The 21,570-nt window shown below is 40.5% G+C and overlaps 1 protein-coding gene across 11 annotated transcripts in view; it reads left to right on the top strand.

Moving 5' to 3' along the window:
- CIT (citron rho-interacting serine/threonine kinase) overlaps positions 1 to 21,570 on the top strand; it is a 174,246-nt gene that overhangs the window by 123,906 nt on the left and 28,770 nt on the right. For 10 of the 11 annotated variants that reach the window (XM_049866326.1, XM_049866324.1, XM_049866320.1 and 7 more), the window contains 5 exons: positions 2,704 to 2,757; positions 10,004 to 10,201; positions 10,932 to 11,125; positions 13,891 to 14,026; positions 15,839 to 15,943. In XM_049866326.1, coding sequence (XP_049722283.1) covers positions 2,704 to 2,757; positions 10,004 to 10,201; positions 10,932 to 11,125; positions 13,891 to 14,026; positions 15,839 to 15,943 — 687 coding nt within the window. The remainder of the gene's footprint in view (positions 1 to 2,703; positions 2,758 to 10,003; positions 10,202 to 10,931; positions 11,126 to 13,890; positions 14,027 to 15,838; positions 15,944 to 21,570) is intronic. The other variant, XM_049866323.1, reaches the window with a different exon arrangement.

The following is a 21,570-nucleotide window of genomic DNA, read 5'->3' as shown; positions in this document are numbered from 1 at the left end:
AGTTCCTGTCCTGGGCCAACAGAAGGTTTGGGGACCATGACTGCCAGGGTCCTTCTAGTCTCAGTCAGAACATTAAGTCTGGTCTTCCTATGAGAACTTGGGGTCTAAACCCTACTGTTCTCCTGCTCCCTTAGGGGTTCTCTGTTGTGTTCTCTGTCAGGGCAGTCGTTGGTTGTGGCTGGGCACCATCTAGTTCTTCTGGTCTCAGGATGATGTAGTTCCTAGTTCATGTGGCCCTTTCTGTCTCTTGGAACTGCCTGTTTTTTGTAAATAAAGTTTTGTTGGAACACAGCCATTTGTGTATTATTTAGGTATTGCCCATGGCTGCTTTTGGGCTATGAGGACAGAGTTGAGTAATTGTGACAGATACTATATGACCCACAAAGCCAGAAATACTTACTATCTGGCCTTTGAAAGAAAAGGCTTGCTGATCCCTGATCTAGTGTTTATTAACACAAAGGTTTTATTTTTCTTCTAGGGAGAATTCTTGCACTTTGTTAACGGTGATTATCGAATGCCTTTGAGGAGGTTGGGTGGTCCTTGGTGCCAGGTCACAAAGAAAAGGGGCTACTGCTTTGGCACAGATGAGATTGTGACAGTGGTGCAGATAGCCACATTCCTTCTTTGAGCAAATCATATTTTTAACCCATTAAACTATCAAGTCTCTCTTATTCTTGCTGGGCAAAAAGCAAGTTGATTTTTGGGAAAAAAAAAATGTTCTATAAAATGAGTCCCAGAAAATATGGGCTAATTGTTTGGGAAGTTAGTTCTAAATTACAGCTTTTTATATATCAATCTTTCTGGCAGTCTGTGCAACTATCCAATTATGTTTTGTTTTACCATTTTTTCAGTTCTCTTTATTCCTTTGTGTAAATCCAGATTTCTGGTTATCATTTTTCTTCTGCCTAGATGACTTTAGCATTTCTTATAGTACAGGTTGGTTGGTGACACATTCCTTCAGTTTTTGTGTGACTGAATTTTTGAAAGAAATTTTTGCTGGGTATAGAATTCTAGGTTGACTTTTCTTACTTTTCTTTTTAAAGTACTTTAAAGATGTTGCTCCACTGTCTTCTAGCTTGCTTTTTTTTTTTTTTTTAAGGAGAAATCTGTATTTCTTATCTTTCTGTCTCTACATGTAATTTTTCTTTTTCTCTGGCTGGTTTTAAGATTTTATCTTTGTTAGTGGTTTTAACCTGTTTGATTGTGATACACTTTGGCTAAATTTTCTTTGTGTTTCTTTTGTTTGCTCTTAAAACAGAAATCAGATCATGTCACTCCCTTTCTTTAAATCCTTAATTGGCTTCCAGTTAATTGCATTTTGAACAAAACCCAAATTCTTCACTCAACCTACAATATTCTTGTTCTTTGCCTAGCTGTCCTCCATCATCTTGAGCCACTTTTTCTCCTCTCTTGCTGTACACTAGTCAAATGATTTTTCAGAAGTTTTTTGACCACAACTCAGAGAAGAATTCATTTTACTTTGTGGTCAAATACAGCAGAGCATGTATACTGTGTTTCATTGATAGTAAGGAATCTGAAATCAGGGTGCATTTTACAGCCAATGACATTTCATAGTCTAATGGACAGAACTTTTTCTTTCTCAGTGTTACGTAAAATAATGATAGGTCCTACAATAGACAGCAACTTAATTTTGATGAATTATGGTATCTGAAACAAAAGTTTCCTACAACAGTGTTTACCTTTACTACCCAAGGTACATTTTTATGACTTCTATTCTATCTTGTTTATTCTGTTTCATTGGCTAAAGAAAGGAAAAACTCTCACTTTGCTGTTGTGACACAGCTTGAAGTTTGAAAAACTCTGCTGTAGCCACACTGTTTTTTGCTGCTCATCAAATTCACCAAACCCTATCCTGCCTCAAGGTTTTGGAAATTCTGTTCCCTCAGCCTTTTCAGAGAGGCTGTCTTTGACCACAACACCTAAGTAAGTTTCTGTCTACTCCCCCTTATTCTTTTTTCCTGGGCCATACTTCTCCATAGCATTTCTCAGAGTTTATAGTCATGAGCTTATTTATGTTCTGTCTTCCCTCATCAGGATGAAGGCGGAGGCCATTATTTCTTTATCCTCACACAGCATCTGGTATATAGTATGTGCTCAAAAAATTTTTGTCGACTTAACGAGTGTTGCTGTTTCTAGGTTAGCTCTACCTCGGAAAAAGCGGTCAATGTTGGGTTTTCTGGATTTCAGCAATTTTTGATTAGGAAAAAAGTCCCCACTTTGTCCTGTATGTATATCCGTATATGTATCCATGTGTGTGTCCGTGTGTGTGTGTGTATATCTGTCTGTCTGTCTCAGGGAGTAGGTCACTTGGAGGGAAGAAGGGTTTCTCCTCTTTTCAGAACGGGGTATAAGACAAATGAAGAAGCATAAACACTTCATCCTTTGTGGTCGTGTGTTTGTTTTCTTTTCTCCTATTAGTCCCTAGGTGTTATATAAATGTTAAATATATATGTACAGGTAAATAGTTACCTATTTTTAACACAGCAATCATGTGCTCCTGTAACTTTATTTCTGATGTTGGGGATGACTTGATTTATTAGTTCCTTGAAAAACAGATGCTCAGGCTGCTGCAAAAGCATTCTTTGCTTTCTAGGCAAATTGCTGTTCTCTGTATTTGACCCGTAGCATGTAGAATTGTTTTCTACCCTATGAAAAATTTATAATCAACTTCTTACCTTTTAGGCACATAGAGATGAAATCCAGCGCAAATTTGATGCTCTCCGTAACAGCTGTACTGTGAGTATTAACCAAAGATGATTAAAATAACATGAAACTAAAACCGAGAAGGAAATGGGGACATCTCTTTATAATATTGGCGATTGATTTTTGATACGCGCTTTCAGGCCGAAGCAGTTGATGTGGTCAAACTGATTTGGACTTTGTGAACCCTAGATAACCTCAGTTTCTTGAGTTTCTGCTAATTTTTAAAAATTAAAACCATTCTTCATGTTTGGAGGAGGAGGACAGTTGGAATGGTCAAAATGATTTGCTCTGCAGAACTGCTGATAGATTTCAGTAGCTGCAACACAAGTCCCAAGTCAGCTCCCTGCTCCTGCCCCAAAGTTAGAGGTTCCGAGCCGGCCTGAGCCAGAGGTTGTCCAGTTGCCAGGGACAGTTACATCTGCAAGGCTTCTCTGGCCTCTGCCTCTGCAGAAGGGAAACAGCAAACAGACATTTTAACTTACTAACATGCAAATTCAGCGTCTACGATGCTTCGGGAGATGTTGTTTATATTGAGAAAGTAAATTCTGTGAGCATCATTAATGGGTTATATAATTGGGTAGGATCCTTGGAAACTCCATCTATTTTTGATCTTGCCAGAGAATGAAATAGACCCCTATTCATGAAGATGAGGATATTATCTTTAGTTATGGTTCCAATTGTTTGCTTTCGTTCTTTCGTATGTGTTATTACCTTGTTAGTTCTTCGTGCTCTTGTCCCTGCTTGTGTTATTTGCGTCTGTGGTTTTCCAGAAGCTTCCCCGTCCCACCCCCATGTACATATTTTCTTTTCTTGTAACAAACTCTTTATTTCCTCTTTAGTTACTATACGTGGGGATGTTACGTCCTGCTAGTATATGCTTTTCTTCCTCCTTCATTTAGATATAACATAGATACAGTAAAGTAAGTGTATAAAGTACCTCAATCTTAAATACATAGCTTGATGAAATTTTTACATGTACAGAAAGCTACAACCTAGATCAAGATGTAGAATATTTTCATCCCACAGAAGGCTCCCTCATGTCCACTTCTTATCACCATTGCCCCTCCCCTGAAAAGGTAACCACTTTTCTGACCTCTGTCACCATAGATTTGTTTTGCCTGTTCTTGAGCTTCATACAAATGGAATCATTGAGTATGTACTCCTCCGGGTTTGGCTTCTTTCGTTTAACATTGTCTGTGGGGTTTATACACGTTGTTGTGTCTGTCAATAATTTGTTCTTTTTCATTACTGTGGAGTATTCCAGTGTATGAATAGACCGACATTTGTTTATCCATTCTCCTGTTGATGGACCTTTAGACTGTTTCCATGTGGGACTGTTAAGAATAAAGCTATTAGGAAACATTTGTACATCTGGTAGAAGTCTTCTGGTGTCTATAAGCACTGATTTCTGACGAGCATGTACTTAAGACTGGAATTGCAGGTCATGAGTTGTGCCTATGTTTGCCTCTAGTTGGCACCTGGCTGGCTGTTTTTTGGTTTCTAATGCCTATGGCTGAATTATGGGGCCTTGATGATACAGTGGTTAAGAGCTACAGCTGGTAACCAAGAGGTTAGCAGTTCGAATCCACCAGTCGCTCCTTGGAAACCCTATGGGGTAGTTCTATTCTGTCCTGTAGGGTTGCTATGAGTCAGAATCAACTCGACAGCAACGGGTTTTTTTTTATGTTTCGATGGCTGAATCAGGGAGGGCAGTCCCACCTTAGAAATGTCTGCTGATTTCCTCCGCGTTTCCTTGAGGAGTTGGTGGATTCTGTTCCTGTACTCTTCTGCCCTAGTTTTTTATTTCTTATTGTCTTGGTTTCTAATTTTAAACATAAGAATTGCGCCTGTATTACATACATGCTCATAAATGATGACTGAATCAAATATAGATGACTATATGTCTGATTTTTTTGTATCACTCTTTTTTACTAAAATAAACCTGAATGTATTTTAAATGTGTACGTAAGTAATCCTGTTCCGTTTACCTGGAGTTCTCTTTTCTCCTTTTTAGTCTTTTGGCATAAAAGCTTAAAAAAAAAATTTGTTTTTTTTGTTTTTTTACAGCTTTATTGAGGTATAATTGATGTACAATAAGCTGATGAATTTTGACATGTGCATACATACCTGTGACACCATCAAAACAATCAAAATAATGAACATAACTGTCACCCCCAAAAGTTCCCTTGTGTCCCTTTGTAATCCTCTCCCTTTTTTTTTAAATTGAAAGTTTAGTTTTAATGGCCTATACCACTATGTATAGTCCCTGGGTGGTGTAAGTAGTTAAGTGCTGACTGCTAGCTGAAAGGTTGGCGATTCAAGCCGACCCAGACATGCCTAGGAAAACAAGCCCAGTGATAAGCTTCCAAAAGGTCATAGCCTTGAAAACCCCGTAGAGCACAGTTCTACTCGGCACACGTCAGGTCGTCATGAGTTGTAATGAACTAGATGGCAACTAATAACACCACCACTGTGTAGAACTAATTTGGTTTCTTTCTTAATGTATATAACTTTTATACTCTCCTTATACCTCAAATTTGCTTTTTCTGGAACAGTGGCTTTTAATCTCGCTTTCTTAAGTTCTGCCATTCTGAGGAGAAGCCTCTGAGGGGCCTCCCCAAGTGGGAGGGTGAGCCTGAAAGGGTGACCGTCCCTCCCCACATTTTGGCTAGGGAAGCTGTGTGGCTTAGTGGTCCAAGCCATGGGCTATAGAGTCTGGCAGACTAGGTTCAGATTCCAAATCGGCCTGTTAGTAACCTACGTGAGATTATCCTCCTAAGGCTCTGTTTCTATATCTGTAAAATGGGGGATGACATTGTATAATTTCAATATAAATTGATGGTAAGAAGCATAATTAGTTTGATAACTGCTGTTTGGGGTCTGGGTGAGGAAAGGAAGACCACTTCTTAGTTCTAACCTACATTCAAATTTCAGAAATGGTAAAATGTGGGTTGGTAATAATCCCTGCCTTGTGGTGGCTGTGAGACTTAGATAAGGCAGTGAAAGCAAAGTGCCTGCACAGGGCCTGGCACCTAGAAAGTGCTAAACAATGCTGGTTACTATTACTACAGGGAGGCCTGTGAAAGCTGGAACTCGACAGGACTGCCTTGTCTTTCCAGGTCTTGTAAGGTTTCTGCCTTTGACAGGGTGCAGTCTTAACACTTTTCTATAGCTCTCTATTAGTGGAAAATATTTGTGTTTTCCTTCTCTCATAGGTTTCTAACCTTACACAGGTTCTGGCTTTTGCAGGTTTACTGTATTATCCTTTTGGGCTTATAACACATTCCTTTGTCCAGAAAACTGTTCTGCTACTTTAAGAAGTTTGAAAAACATTGCTTTAGAAAACAGTGGGAATAGCCTCAATCATACTTTTGCAAGTTCAAAGGCTGCTTTAAAGACACTTTGGTAGAGTGTGAGAGACGTTCCTTTCTTTGTAGATCTGCTTCCAGTCATCTCTGGTAGGGGGTATCACCTTCATTACTGGTGAAAACTCCCATAATAACCCAATTGATAGGAGCCCCCAGATAGCAGCTTGGAGAAATCTCATGAACAGCAAGATCTTCAAGCTCAGATCCTTTCTGTATTTTGAAGAGATTTAAAAAAAGGATTTGATTCAATCTGGCACCTCAAACCCTACCTAAGTCTGTTTTGGAGGGGAGTTGGTGGGCAAACATATGACACAGTTTTAATTATGAATCAATCTGTCAGCTATAAGATTAAAAATAAATAATATGCAAATAGCCGCCTTCAAGAAAGAGCTAGGCATTAAAATAGGACTTCGGTCGTGTGTCTTTCTAGCCTGATGCTCATTATTTGACTGGTTTCTTTACCCCCAGCATGTTATTGGACATTTACCTGGTTTCATCTCCTGTACTGGTCCCCTGTTAGGTACGAGAGGTTAACATCTACCTCTTAGAACCATGAGCTTTGCACAGCAGCCTTGAGAAGACAACAGATAATCCCAACAGAGATTTTTTTTTTTTGACACTGAAAGCAGATCATTTTTTATATCCCTGTTTTTTCTTAGAACTGCACCAAGATCTCTTATCTCTAAAAACAGCCTGTAAGAAAGCCCTGCTGGCTACCTGTGTTACGAAGCTTTCGCCCTCATCTTTCTCACTGCTGAGACAGAATCAGCTTTTTCCGTTTATCTTTTTTGCCCTTTCTCCGTAGGACTGAAAGATTAAGCAGACACATAATGTAGCAAACAGATCAGTTGTCCCTGGTGTGGACAGAATAGAACCGTGGCCACAAAATGGTCCTAAGAATTCTCCTTGCACATTACTTGGTTCAAAATCAAGAAGCATTATCCTGAATGGTAGCGCTACCTCCTGCCGTCGTTTGGGGTGTCCAGGCCCTGAAAATAACATTAAATAAATGCTTCTTTCCCTATATTAGGGGGGCAGTAGAATGTAGGGGGTAAGAGAGTAGATTCAGGAGCCAAAGTGCCTAGGTTCAAATCCTGGCTTGGTTACTTTATTTACTTGACCTTGTGCAAGTTTCTTAGCCTCTTTGTTGCCCCAATTTCCACATGTATAAAATGGGAATAAAATAATACCTATTTCAAAGAATGGTTGGGAAGATTGCCCTATCTATATGTCATCTGTCTCTCTGTCTGTTTGCCTGTCTTTCTGTGTACCTGTCATCCATCTATCATCTGTCTCTTTGTCTGTCTACCAGTCTGTCTATCTATCTAATTTTTTAACCATGGAATAATTAGTTCACTGCCTGTGTCTCAAGTCATGTTCACTATCTGTAAACTCAGTAATGTGTGTGTGGGTTGGTATGTCTAACACTTAATACCAGAACGCTAGCAACTCAAAAAACAGTATCACAAATGAAACAGATCATGGCTTGAGCAGACAGAATACATAAAAAGCCCAAATGAGTTAAAATGCTTTAAGTCCCCATGTGGGTGCTTCACACAGACACACAATCCTCTTGTCAAACGGGCAAAATAGAGATGATGACCTAATATAGAACTAGCAGTCACAAACTGGAAATAGAAATCAGAGACCCAAGGCCCCTTGAGAGGCTGACGATTACAGGGAAATAGAGGGACCCTTCTTACTCCACTGGGCACGTCTCCATTGAAGTGAGAAGAAATAATCTTGACACCCATTGACTTTTTTCAAGTGTTTCTTTTTCAGTGCTTTGTAATCTAATTTTGGGAGAAGGAGAAGAGGTGGCAGAAATGGGCTCATAATAAACTACATTTGTTTTTCTTCATGAAACAGAGAAAGGAAATGGGTTCCTAAAAGCTTAAATCTGTCTTCAAATGATAAATTATTTCAGCAATGTGTATATTATTATGTGAATAGATGTTTTGGTAGTTCTGTTTGCTCCCCTACCTGCTCCCCGAGAGGCCCAATTTTTATTCCTTGCATTTTATATGATAAGGTGGAATAGTATGCAAGAAAAATTAAAAAAAAAAAATTGCTGTTGAGCTGATTCCAACTTATAGTGACCCTATAGGACAGAGTAGAACTGCCCCATAGAGTTCCCACGGAGCGCCTGGTGGATTTGAACTGCGGACCTTTTGATTAGCAGCTGTAACGCTTAACCACTCTGCCAGCAGGGTTTCCAAAAAATAAAAACAGGTAGTGAATTTAAAAAATAGTATTTATTTCCATGTCACAGCTGGAGAAGCCAACCCAGCAAAGTTCAAGGTGGCTTATGTGGGCTCCTGGGTCAGTATTCTTGCAAAGGTAGGACCAGAAACCATTTTATAGCACAGCTGCTAGGCTAGTTGCCTCAGTTTTTTGTTTCTCTTTGGCGAAGGTGTAGAAGGAAACAAACACGGTTGTTAAATGGAGCCTTTCACCATCTAGGATGGAAATCTATCATAAGGAGTGGAGTTACAACATATAGAAGGGAGATCAGTTGAACTAGTCATGTCACCAAAGGCAATACAGGGATTCCTATGAGGCATAACTACCTGCTAGGAGTGACAAACTTGTAAAATTTTTTTTTTTCTATTTTTCCCTGATAAAGAAGGAGTCTTAGCTAAGAACCTAGCCAGATAACCTTTATTCACCCTCTTGTAGCTGACAGTGTATCTCAAACCAGGACATTAGGAATTAACATGGCTTTAACATTAAACAAATAAATTACTAACCTGCTTACTACATTAAAAGGTTATCAGCTCAGTTAACAAAATGAAAATCTGGGTTTTCTGAGCTACGTTGAACAAATGTACTTAATTGATATTCTTTAATTCTGTGTGCTTGGGAAGATTTTTTTTTTTTTTTTTTTTTTGATTATCAAAGGGAGTTAAATAGGGGATTCGTTGTAGAAACAATGGCAACATTTCATAAGCTAAATCTACTCTAGTTTTGGAAATTGGAAACAATTAATAATCGTAGGCTTAAGAGCATTTCCTTTTAATTTACTTCTTTTTTGTTTCATAAAATTTAATTTACTGCCTGTGTGCCTCATTCCAACTATTATTAGAAAATTACCCTTCAGCTTCTAAAGTATTAGATATAAAAGCTCTCTGTAAGAGTTGATACTGAACCTCAGCCAAGAGCACAGGAAAGCTGGATGCACTGAGATTGAAGCCATTCTACCACTAAAGAGGGGAGTAATTCAGCAAAACCGGATTAAATCTCTCTGGATAAAGTGACAGTCTCATCTCCGTGCTTTCCCATTTTCTGATAGCTAAGTGTAGTAAAAACCGTTAAAGGGGTGCTATAGCACAGTATTGTATTCTCAGGATTATTCTGAGCTTCCCTTAAGTTTTTCTTTGCCTGTGTTGCGTGAAATTAAATTTATTGTCTGTGATTTTATTAAAATAACTTAGTGTCCTTCACTGTCAGCCTTCCTTGATAAGAACTTCATTTTGCTTTTTAAGGCTGTGAATATCTCCAATTATAACATCCTATAGATGGTGCCACGGGCATTTTTAGATTAATTAGCTGATTCTGATACCCGTGTCTTTATCATTCCTCTTTCCTCAGCTTGCATTTTCTGCATTATATTATCATCCTTGACCTCATTCGAAGCTGTCCCTCCGTGACAGCGGTCACTTTTGGTTCCTTTGCATTTGCCATATTGTCCGGACGAATCTGAGACATGCCTCTTTTTTTTTTTCCCCCTAACACAGCGTGAGCGTTAGAGCTAAGCGGGTAGGAGTGTGAGCTTGGTGTTGGCTCTCAAGGATAGATATGCAAACTCCTGAGCTCCACGTTGATTGCTGAGTGTCACTTAGGTTGAAAAATCGATGGCTTATTTACAAACAACTTGCTTAGCGTGTAACCAAGTTCCATTCTTCTTTCAGGTAATCACAGACCTGGAGGAGCAGCTGACTCAGCTGACAGAGGACAACGCTGAGCTCAACAACCAAAACTTCTACCTGTCCAAACAACTTGACGAGGCTTCTGGCGCCAACGACGAGATAGCGCAGCTCCGAAGTGAAGTGGACCATCTCCGCCGTGAAATCACCGAGCGGGAGATGCAGCTTACCAGCCAGAAGCAAGTAAGGAGGGTAGAGGATGTCACGAGCTTCCTGGAGGACTTTGATCCCTTCGGAGTGTAGAGGGGGTGCCTGGTGCACGGCACTGGGTGGGGCAAACAGTCAGTGTGCTCGGCTGCTAACCGAAAGTTTAGTGACTCAAGACCACCCAAAGGCACCTCAGGAGAAAGGCCTGGTGATCTATTTCTGAAAAATCAGCCATTAAAAACCCTGTGGAGCACAGCTTTACCCTGGCACATATGAGGTCGCCATGAGTCGATGGCAGCTGGTGGTGGTGGTGGTGGTGCCCTGGTGCAACTCTCCCGAGGCTTCCAAAAATGAGCCTGTCCAGTAAATAGGCTCTTTCTACAATTATTGATGTGTTTTGAAGGCTTTGGGGTTTTCAAAATGGCTTTTAAAAGTATGTGTTCTTTCTTAACTTTGATTTTGGGGATTAACTTTAAACTCGAAAAATTAAAAATAGAATGCTCTGGGAGGCCAGTATGTGCCACCTTTTTTTGTATGTGCCAAGTTTTGAAACTAGGTCTCTTCCCTCCGGCCTTGCTCTGGGTTCTGCCCAGACATGGGCCTCCATCCATTCTCTTCCAGCCCTCTTGGGCTGTAGAAGACAAAGATAAACTGTATTTCAGGTTCTAGTTAGAAGCTTGTGCTTTTCTGAAATTGAGCCAACAAGAGTAGCGTCCAGGAAATCCTCACTTGGTACAAGGCACAACTCAGTGGTGCTAATTTGCAGACGATGGAGGCCCTGAAAACCACGTGCACGATGCTGGAGGAACAGGTCATGGATCTGGAAGCCCTGAACGATGAGTTGCTGGAAAAGGAGCGGCAGTGGGAGGCGTGGAGGAGCGTCCTTGGTGATGAGAAATCCCAGTTTGAGTGTCGGGTTCGAGAGTTACAGAGGATGTTGGACACCGAAAAGCAGAGCAGGTGGGGCTTCTTGTCTGTAGGAAGGCAATGGCAGGTGACTGCAGCTGGATCCACCTGTGAACAGGGTGACCACCTGTCCCAGCTTGCCTGGGACCAGGAGGTTTCCTGGATGTCAGACACCCAGTGCTGAAACCAGGAACATCTTGGGCAAACAGGAATGAATTGGTCACCCTAGTTGTGAATATGGACGGTGTCACTTGGATTCTGAGACAGTAGCTGATGTCCGTTTACATTGTGCTGAGGCATGAGAGCCAGAGCACAGCAAATATCCCAGTGTTTTCTTTGCAGAAATATTTTTATCTGATTTCCTATAACTATGACCATATAGCAAGGTTGTCACCATTTAGTCCTGGTCATACATAATGCTTGTCTTCCCTCTACACGAAGGTTTTATCAGCCTAGGCACTATTGACATTTTGAGCCAATTAATGGTTGCGGAGGCTGTCCTTCCTGTCCTGTAGGTTGTTGAGCAGCATCCCTGGCCTCTCCTCACTAGATACCAGTAGCACCTCCCTCCCAGTTGTAGCATCCTAAAATGTCTCCAGACATTGGCCAACGTCCCCTGGGAGGGGGTGGGGGAGGAAGGCAAAGCCGCCTCGAGAACCACTGCTCTACAAGAATAGTTTTTCACTTTTATTGTAGGAAATAGTAATCATACCTTCAGGCGCTGTCAGCTCTCAGCGTCTCCACTGTTGTTTCCACAGTTCCAGAGCTCCCTTCTCCCCAGGGCTAGGACTCCGCACCTTGTATTCTGCACAGCCTCAGGAGTGCCGTCCACATTGAAGACATAGATTTGAATTGAAGATTTATTACTGAATTATTTTACAAATTATTTTAAAGCTCATGGCAGGGAAGTGTTTGTTCTAATGAAATCAGTATACTAGGGCAGTTTTCAACAGACAGAAATTTGTCTCAAAGCAGGGGTGGGTGCCTTTTCCCTATTTGCACAGAGGCACCATATGGGCTGATGGCAGCCCCATCACCCCATGTCTGCATAACTGAATGGTATCTACCCTTCGTATCCTCACTAATATCAGCTTCCGCTGAAGCTTACTTTCCTGGATACTCTGCCCTCCTTAAGCAGGATAAAAGGCATGGCTTTGGGTTGGTGAACTGTGTCAGACTAATTTTGGTGCCTCTCACATTTACTTGGTCATGGTAGACTCACATACATGTGTTGGATGAATAATCTATGCTAAACTCAGTTGACTAGAAAGTATTAGAGGCAAAAGATGAAAATCCTCAAATTTCAGGAGAAACTAGTAGAAATATTCCCTTTTTGGGCATCTTCCCACTCAGGGTATTTGCCCATGTGATGAGCGGCTGTGTTAGACTCCTCTTCCCTGCTTCTCTCTGTTAACTGCTGGTCTTCCCCTGGTCCTTGCTGTAAATTTTGGCTGCTCTCATACCGGCCCCCTCCCTTGCTCTCCCCAAGTACAGCTCCTATCCCAGCTGTTCCTAGGATCCTTCTGAGACAATTTTTGGGGTAGGAATCTGGCTTTAGCATCAAGAATTACATACGGAAGGTGTAATTATGGGTGTGCTTACGGCAACATTTCATGTCTACTTTGAGGGATAATTGTGAAAGATCTTGGCTTTCATTTCCTTTTGTTTTTTTCTTGTTTCAGTATTACGCAGGATACTGAGATGACTAAGATATAATCCACAGTCCTTGTCCTCAAGAGGCAAAGAGTCTAGTGGAGGAGATAAATTTTGCATTAAAATGTTTGTCACCTAGAGAGAGGAATGTATTTATGCTTTGGGAATACAGAGCAAGGAGAGGTTACTTCTGAGAGGAGGAATTGGGAAAGGTTTTATGGAGAACACGGCCTTCGAGTTAAGCCTTGGAGGTGGAATATGCTTTGAGTATACAGAGTAAGGAAGGAGAGTATTCCCTGTGGAGGAGGTCGTATAAGCAAAGTTGTGAAAGTGGGAAAACATAATGCATAAATGGGGAGGTGGAGTGATTTTTCCACTTCCCATCTTGTTTTTCTTTTCTTTAAATTTATTTGTGGTTCAGTGGTAGAATTCTCACCTTCCATATGGCAGACCTGGGTTCAGTTCCCAGGCAAGGCACCTCACGTGCAGCCACCACTCATCTATCAGTGGGGCCTTATGTGTTGCTATGATGCTGAACAGGTTTCAGTGGCGCTTCTAGACTAAGATGGACAAGGAAGAAAGGCCTGGTGATCTACTTCCAAAAATCAGCCTATTAAAACCCTGTAATCATAATGATCTGATCTCGTGCATGGGGTCACCATGAATTGGGCCTACTCAATGACTACTAACAACAGTGCAAACTTATGTACAGATACATTCATCAGAGTCAAGTTTCCGTTTCCTCAGCACCCAGAACACTTCTTACATGAAATGTTTTTCCAAATGGTCCCTCCCATGGTACTTTGTGCCCCATGATCCATCAGTGGGATGGGGCACACCTTCCATTTCTGCTTCATGGAAAGGTGGGACAGTCTTGACTCATCCTATTTAGCCCAGTTGCATTTGGAAATGCTTTTTTTCCCCTTCAGTCATTCCAAGTGAGTATTCACAGGAACTTTACCTTTTAGGGGTATTTTTACCCAAGGCCTAAAGTGGGTCAAATCTTTGCTCTATAAACTGTTGAAAAAGAAGACATAATCTGGAACTGGGAATCAGAGTTGGGCATCAGTGCACAGCCTGTTTGGTTGGCTTAGAGATGGGTAGCTTCCCTCCTCCAGCTTGGTGGTGGTGGGCCTTCTCAAGTCAGGCCTGTGTTTTTCTGGCAGGGTGAGAGCTGACCAGCGGATCACCGAGTCACGCCAAGTGGTGGAGCTGGCGGTGAAGGAGCACAAGGCTGAGATCCTTGCTCTGCAGCAGGCTCTCAAAGAGCAGAAGCTGAAAGCTGAGAGCCTCTCTGACAAGGTCCACACCTGTCCCTTCCGACTTTTAAGAAAATGTTTTTGTTGCCTTCTTTTTGAAGCCATGCTTGACAGAAATTCAAATGCAATCCATAGTAAATATATTTCATAAATGCACACTTGATCACTCCAAAAATGTCTCACAGTTGTGCTTAATCCTGGGACCTCCTTGGTTGGCATTAGCATGGGTGGGTATGGTGGGTGCAGGCGTTTCTTGGCCAGTTGGTGACTTCTTAACATCTGCCTGTCTGAGCCCTGAAGTCTGAATATTGACTGCTGGTTTTCTGGCTTTTATTTCTAGAAGGCTTTTTGGATTTAATGTCAAGCATCGTTGGGGAAGTGCTCATTCCATTGCTGCAATAATAGGCTGTTCAGCATCTCCATGTTGCAAGTTCAGGGACATGATGGGGCCTGATGAGAGGTGCAAGTCCTCGGTATTTCACATTGGAAATACATGTGTTCCATCCGTGTTCTCTTTACAAAGCAGCGTACCAGTGTTGTGGAAGTTTTATCTCATAGTCTTGACAGAGCATTTAGACTAGTCATTTCAGTATTACAGGTAACAAAAGTGAAAATAGAGAACTTTTATGACTACACATACGGACTCGCACAAGCACACTCACACACATATAAGATAAAGTAGCAGTCCGAAATCTGTGTTTTCCGTAACTCTTGGTTATTTTTTGATTATAAAAGGAATTATTTGGGGTCATTGTAGAAGGTATGGAAACCACTTAAATGTAAAGGAAAAAAATGACTTGTAGTCCATTACTACTGTTATATTGGTGAATTTATTAGCTCTCTTCTCTTTGATTTATGTGTGTGTATATAATATATACATATTTTTATGAGTTTAGTTGCCAACTATATATACAGTTTTATGTAATTTTAAATTATTATATATCTAGAGGCTTTTTCTGACTTATATCCTTTGAACATATAATTTAAAAAAATCAACGGCATGGTAGTACATTGTACAGATGTATTTAATTTTATCATTCCACTTGTGTTCAAAATCTAGGCTGCTTTCAATTTTTTGCCATTATAAATAACATCATAATGGACATAAATCTTTATGGATATCTTTAATTATTTTCTTACAAGAAACCCATAGAAGTGGGTTTCTTGTAAGAAAATACTGGATTCAAGGCTAGAAGTCCCTGAGACTGACTTACTAGGTTTTTTTTTTTAACCATGTAAAAAAAAAAAAACCATAGGGAAAGAAAATTTATCATTCAGAAGTAAAATTAACTTTTTTATGTTTAACATGTAGAATAATCTTTCCTATTTGACTGTTATTGAAGCCTTCTATAGCAAAGGCCTTCCCACCCTTGAAGACATTCCGATACAACTTCTTGGTCTGCTCCATACCTTATCAAACTTATCAGTCATTATTTGTGTACATGTCTAATTATGGGCTCCCCTCTATCTTTCTGATTCAGTGCAGGTTCCCTGGTGCAGCTTGTCCATCCCTCATGCCCAAGGCCCCTGTTGTAATATTGTACATGCAGTAAGCATTCAAAATGTGATGAACTAAATTCAGCCGAGATGAATACTTGCGCAGTCATCCTTTCAGAACTTGTCACAGCTGTGTATACGTCCCATCCCTTAGAAATATTTTGTATCTTCACGTCATAACCTGTGGAAGACTTTCTTATGACATGGACTTCTGTGGTATACTTTCAAAAACAACAGCATTTGTTTTCTGATCTTTAGAACTTGATTGTTTATATGTTGAAGCTTGGATTTTTGTACAAGTCGTTAGCATCTAACATTTCTAAATGTGGTATCATGTCCAATTTTTCCACCTGTTCAGCTGAATGACCTGGAAAAGAAGCACGCCATGCTTGAGATGAATGCGCGAAGCTTACAGCAGAAGCTAGAGACCGAGCGAGAACTCAAACAAAGGCTCCTGGAAGAGGTGAGGGGAAAGCACCTAGTAAGTCGAACCAGGTGGGATTTCGAAATAGAAATTTTGTTACATGCAGATGGTCAGATCCAAATTAGACCTTCACAATTTGAAGCTGGGGTTTGTGAGGAAGGGTGAGGTGGTTGTTAATGCTGCTTTTAAGGCATTTAACATATCAGAATAATGTATCATAAAAGCAGAGGGTCCCCTTTTCATCTCCGACCTGCATGGTGTTTAATAGTATTCAGCGCATGGTAATAAGCACGTGCCCAAGAAAAGTTTACTACGGGTGAATGAGTATTGAGTTCAATTGTCCTTTAGCGTTAATATCCAGAGTATATTAAGTTATTCAGACTATTAGCACATCCATGCAAATTACCTTAATGCACAGGGCAGTGACTTGATCAGATTATGCTGAGTACCAACTTCATGAGGACTTTTGAACATTCAGTTAATTCAATTAAAAAAAATTATGCCCTGCTTTGGAGACGTAAAATGAAAAGCTTGAATTGATCTCCTAAGCCCATCCCTTATGTTATTTCCTGTACCTATTAGCAGAATTCTGAAAGTTGCTATTTAAATTGATGACTGCACGCCACCCCCACCTAAAGCCCTGTATATTGAATCACTAATAATTGGGCTTTATTCATTGGAATTGACCTACAAGGATAAATGAATATGTAAGGATATCTAATGAAAAGTTTGAGTCCAAAGGGGTTTTCTGTTTAACATATTGTGAGCCAGACTGTTCAATTAGCCAGAATTCTCTGTTCTGGTTAATCGAGGTTTTATTGTATGTTCCCCATAACTCTTGAGACACTGTACTGATAGAAATACTATTGCTATGCTATTAAGCGTGGAACAGGTGTTGAAAATTTTGCAGATCAGTATGAAATGCTTTATGGAATGATAGTTTTAAAATTATGGGTGGGAAATTCACCAAAGGTGGCACTAAAAACCCTATAATAAAAAAAAAAAAAACCAAACCCACTGCTGACGAGTCAATTCTGACTCATAGAGACCCGGTAGGATTTCCAAGGCTGTAAATCTCTATGGAAGCAGACTGCCACATCTTTCTCCCATGGAGTTGCTGGTGGTTTTGAACCACCGATCTTTTAGTTAGTAGTTCATTGCTTTAACCACTGCGCCAGCAGGGCTCCTTAATAGAAATTTAAAAATCTCCTGGTGGTCAAATAGAGAATTATGATGTCTTTTCTGGGGTGAATAGGCAGTGTCCCCACTTCAGGCACATGTTGGAAACAGGACAGAAATAACCAATGACCTCACCTGTCCTATTTTCCTTCCAAGGAGGGAGAGTTGGCCATGACAGCTCAGTACTTTGGTTCAAGGTTACATGGTGAGTCAGTGACAATGCTAGGAATAGAATGCCGAAATCCTGATTCAGTCCCCTTTTTCTCACTTCTCAACTACACGAGAACATTTCCACTTTTCCAGACTGTGCCTCACAGATAAATTTTTCAGTATAGACATCTGGCTGACGTTGAGTTTGTGGCGGATTCCAGCAGACAGTTGAAACCATTATGATACAAAGAAAGATCTTTTATTATCTAAAATATGCTTAGGATTCTTGCTTATAGTGTGCACTTCATAAACATGTGACCAAGAGTTCAACCTAGATGTCTTCTTCATGGGCGCAGAGACTTTTAAATGGGGCCAGAGTCAGAGTCTCTGAGTTGGAAGGGATCTTTTGTGTCATCTAATCCAAATCCTGGCACTTGCGCCCCTATTCCCTTTATCCCTGCCCATGGCAAACTTTACTAGCAGATCTTTCTCCCAAATCTTTCTTCTTGGGCCCAAAATGGCCTCAGAGGTGTCCTGAATGTGGCACTTTACAGCTACTGTTGGTCTGTTAGAAATATTGCCAGAGCTGCAAATCCATTTGCTGGTCCTGGTCAGGTTAATCTCCCATCCAAACGAGAGAATCTCTTCCCCAACGGTCTTCCTAGGTGGGCCCCATTGAAACTCGGCCTAAATACTCACAGTGACTTTGGGCATCCCAGCCCATTTTTGGGGAACTCTTTTCTTAAATAAGTCCTTTCTTACTTTGAACTAAAGTCTATAACTTTTTACCCATTGGTTCTATTAGGTAAAAGCATGAATTTGCCATTATTTGACTGTTTTATAATTTTGAAAACAGTAATTTCATATGATTGCATGTAATGCTTCTACCATTTAGAGCATTAGAAAGTAGGCTGCTATCACCAACCAAAATAAAAAAAAAAAACAAAATAGGCGATTAATATTGATTAATAGTCAAAATAACTGATGCTTCGTTAGCACTGAATTATGTGCCAGGTACTCTTCTAAGTACTTTACATAAACTGACTTATACAGTCTTTGCGACAATCCTATGAGATAAACTACTTTTATCTCCATAATGGCCGATTAGATATCCAAGTGACCCTCTTACACCAAATAATCCTCTCTTTCTAAATGAAATATTTCAAGTCCCTCTAAGCTTTGGATATACTTTTCTGGTCGATTTTTCTTTTCAAAGAGAATTTCTGGAAGCCTGTGTGGTGTGAATAGCACTGAATACAGTAGAGGTATCTCCACCTCCATACTGGGCTCCATAAACCTCTGCCAGTCACCTGGGCTCTTGGGTAGCTTTATCACACTGTTGACACCTGCTGACCTATTAAATTACCACTTACCCTGACACATGATTTTGCTTTTGTTTTTCTATCTTTGTGTTCTATATTTGTACAGTTTAATTAAAAAAAAAATACTATCCTTGTTGAACTTTCCCTTGTTGGTTTTGATCCACCTTCTAGTTCACCAGGGTCGTTTTACACTACGGTTCCTTAATCTAGCTTCCTCATTCTTCTTCCAGGTCCAAGCATACAACTAAAGCCCTCTTCTCAGTTTAATATTGAGCCATGAATAAACCTCCACTTGATTCTCTCTGGGAGGGCTTCCGGGAAGCAAGTAAATAGTTTGGAAAAACATTTTGTAGAGCGCAAATATCACTTCCTTGTTTTTTATTGTAGTAAATGGCCAGCTTATTTCTTAGACAGCTAATGGACAGTTGATGTGTTTATTCTAGAAAAGTATTTTGGGCCTGGCTGTCACTGAACAGATCTTGTCTCCAACAGTTGTTTCTCTGCTTCCTTCCTAGTAAGTAATGTTGTCCTTAAAATAGTGGGGAGGAACTAATGAGGCTAATTTGCGGAAGAAATCACTCGTACTGCAGGGGACTGATAACTCCCATTACGAGGTTATCTTAGCTAGGGTTTGTTTGTTTGCTTTATTATTATTTTTTTTTTCTCCGTATTTTGGGCAGTTGTGTGGTTTGGTTCAGAAATTCCAGGTTATGTACACAGCCCAGGTGATCTTTTTAGTTACAGGTATCCTTTGCTTTATGGCAGGACCCCACAAAGTTTTTTTTTCTTTTTCCTCTTTCAAATATTCAGCCCACTGACTTTGAAAACTAAGGTCAGAGAGTATGAAATAGAAATCAGTAAATATTATAGATATTAAAAAAAAAAAAAAAAGTCCTGTGTCACAGCCAATGAAAGGAAAGAGGTTTGTGGAGTCGGATGGGCTGGGAAAGGCAGATGGAAAAGTGAGGAGATAGCACCTGAACTGGATGGAGGAGAGAAAGAAAAAGGGATGGAGAGTACTGAAATTTAGTAAGCACCTACTGTATGCTGGACACTGCACTCAATATGTCAGCCAGTGAGGGGAGGTGTTATACCCACTTTGAGATGAAGAAACAGGTTTCGAGAGGTAATAAGAGCCACTCATGGTCGTATGACTGATAAAGGTTAGAGTCAGGATCTGAACCAGGGTCTGTGAGATTCCAAAACACGGGTTTATTCCACTATTCCATGATGCCTCAAAGAGTCTGCTGCTTCTCAAGACGAAGGACAGATGAGGAACAGATATGGAAAGCAAAACATGGGTGGGGAGAAGTGAAATAAGACAGAGGGGACCAGAACATTTCTGAGGTCAGCAATGGTCCTCTGCCTGCGGGGGTGAGGACTGTGAGATCTGCCACTGCCTTTTCGTTTTTTTTTTTGTCGTTGTTGTTGACAGTATGCATAGCAAAACACACATCAGCTCAACCGCTTCTGTATATACAGTTCAGTGACATTGATTATATTCTTGTCATGGTGCATCCATTCTCACCCTCCTTTTCTGAGTTGTTCCTTTGCCGTGAACCTAAACTCACTGCCCCTAAGGTTCCTACCTGATATTTCAAGTTGCTGTTGTCAGTTTGATCCCATATAGATCTTAAAAGAGCGTAATGATCAAGGCAGACGTTCTTTACTAGTTAAGCTAAGCTATTGCTTGGTTTTAAGAAGACTTCAGGGGATATTTTTGGTTTAAGGTTTAAAGATTATCTCAGGCTGGTAGTTTTGCAGGTTTATCTACCCCCCATGGCTCCAGAAAGTCTGGATTCCATAAGAATTTGAAATTCTGTTCTGCTTTTTCTCCCTTTTGATCAAGATTGTTGTATAGAATCTTTTTCTGGTCTCATGGCAAAGGTAGCATTTGTTCATGGAGGCAATTAACCACACATTCCGTGTCCTCCCCCTATTCCTGATTCGCCTTCTTCTTCTGTTGCTTCAGGCGAAGAGAGACCAATTGTTGTGCCTTGGATGGCTGCTTTCGAGCTTGTACATAGTTCATAGGATCTTAAAAGCCCTTCTTTTTTTAATTATTAAAAAATTAGTTTTTTTTTTTTTGGTTGTGGTGGAAATGGGTAACAAAACATGTCATCTCAGCAATTTCTACATGCACAATTCAGTGACACTGATTATATTCTTCAAGTTGTGTAGCCATTGTCACTGTCCTTTTCCAAATTATTCCTCCACCATTAACATAAATTCAGTGCCCCCTAAGTAAAAACTCCTCCTTTCCACCTCCCTCCCACTCTGGTAACCACTAATAATCTTTAGTTTCTATATATTTGCTTATTTCGTGTAAGCCAGATCATATAGCATTTACCCTTTTGTTACTTACTTTGCTCGGCGCAATGGTTTCGCAGGTCAGCCATGTTGTGGCATACACTGGGACTTCATTTGTGGCTGAGTAGTATTCTTGTTGTTGTCTTTTAGAAAACTCCCTTGGCGATGTTTATTGCTCTTCAGCTGCTCTCTGTCCTTGAGCCTGCAGAGGTCTAGGCTACCAGGGAAGAGATGATTTGGGCCACAGCGACTGTGATTAGACTGTATCCTGGGGGTTGGATGAAATAAGGCAGAGTCCATGAAGGTGGCTGCCCTGCTGCTTTTTAGAAACACAAGCCTTTCAGGAAAGAGCTATGAAACCAGGGTCTTTATAGCCTGCCCTATTGTCTGATAGACTTCCATTGTAAAAACTGGAGTGAGATTTTCAGCACAAAAGTATTTCTAATATACTAAATTGAATTCTTCTTTTCTGGGTTTTGCTGACACTTGTACGGAATCTGGGATCTTCCTCTTTCATCCTCCCCATGCCATAGAAATGTCTCCTGTAATTTTGATTCTTTGTGTACTTGTTGGGGTCCTCACCCTGATGAGGTGCATATTAAATTAGGGGTGATCTGATTTACCTTGTGTACTTCACACCACCTGCACAAAGTGATTTCCTATAACAACAATTGAGATCTTAAAACAACAAATAAGGACAAGTCA

Source organism: Elephas maximus, chromosome 22 (assembly GCF_024166365.1).
Source record: "Elephas maximus indicus isolate mEleMax1 chromosome 22, mEleMax1 primary haplotype, whole genome shotgun sequence".
In the NCBI taxonomy this organism is placed as follows: Eukaryota; Metazoa; Chordata; class Mammalia; order Proboscidea; family Elephantidae; genus Elephas; species Elephas maximus.
Note: the sequence above shows the minus strand (reverse complement) of the source record. Positions and strands in the feature narration are given on the sequence as shown.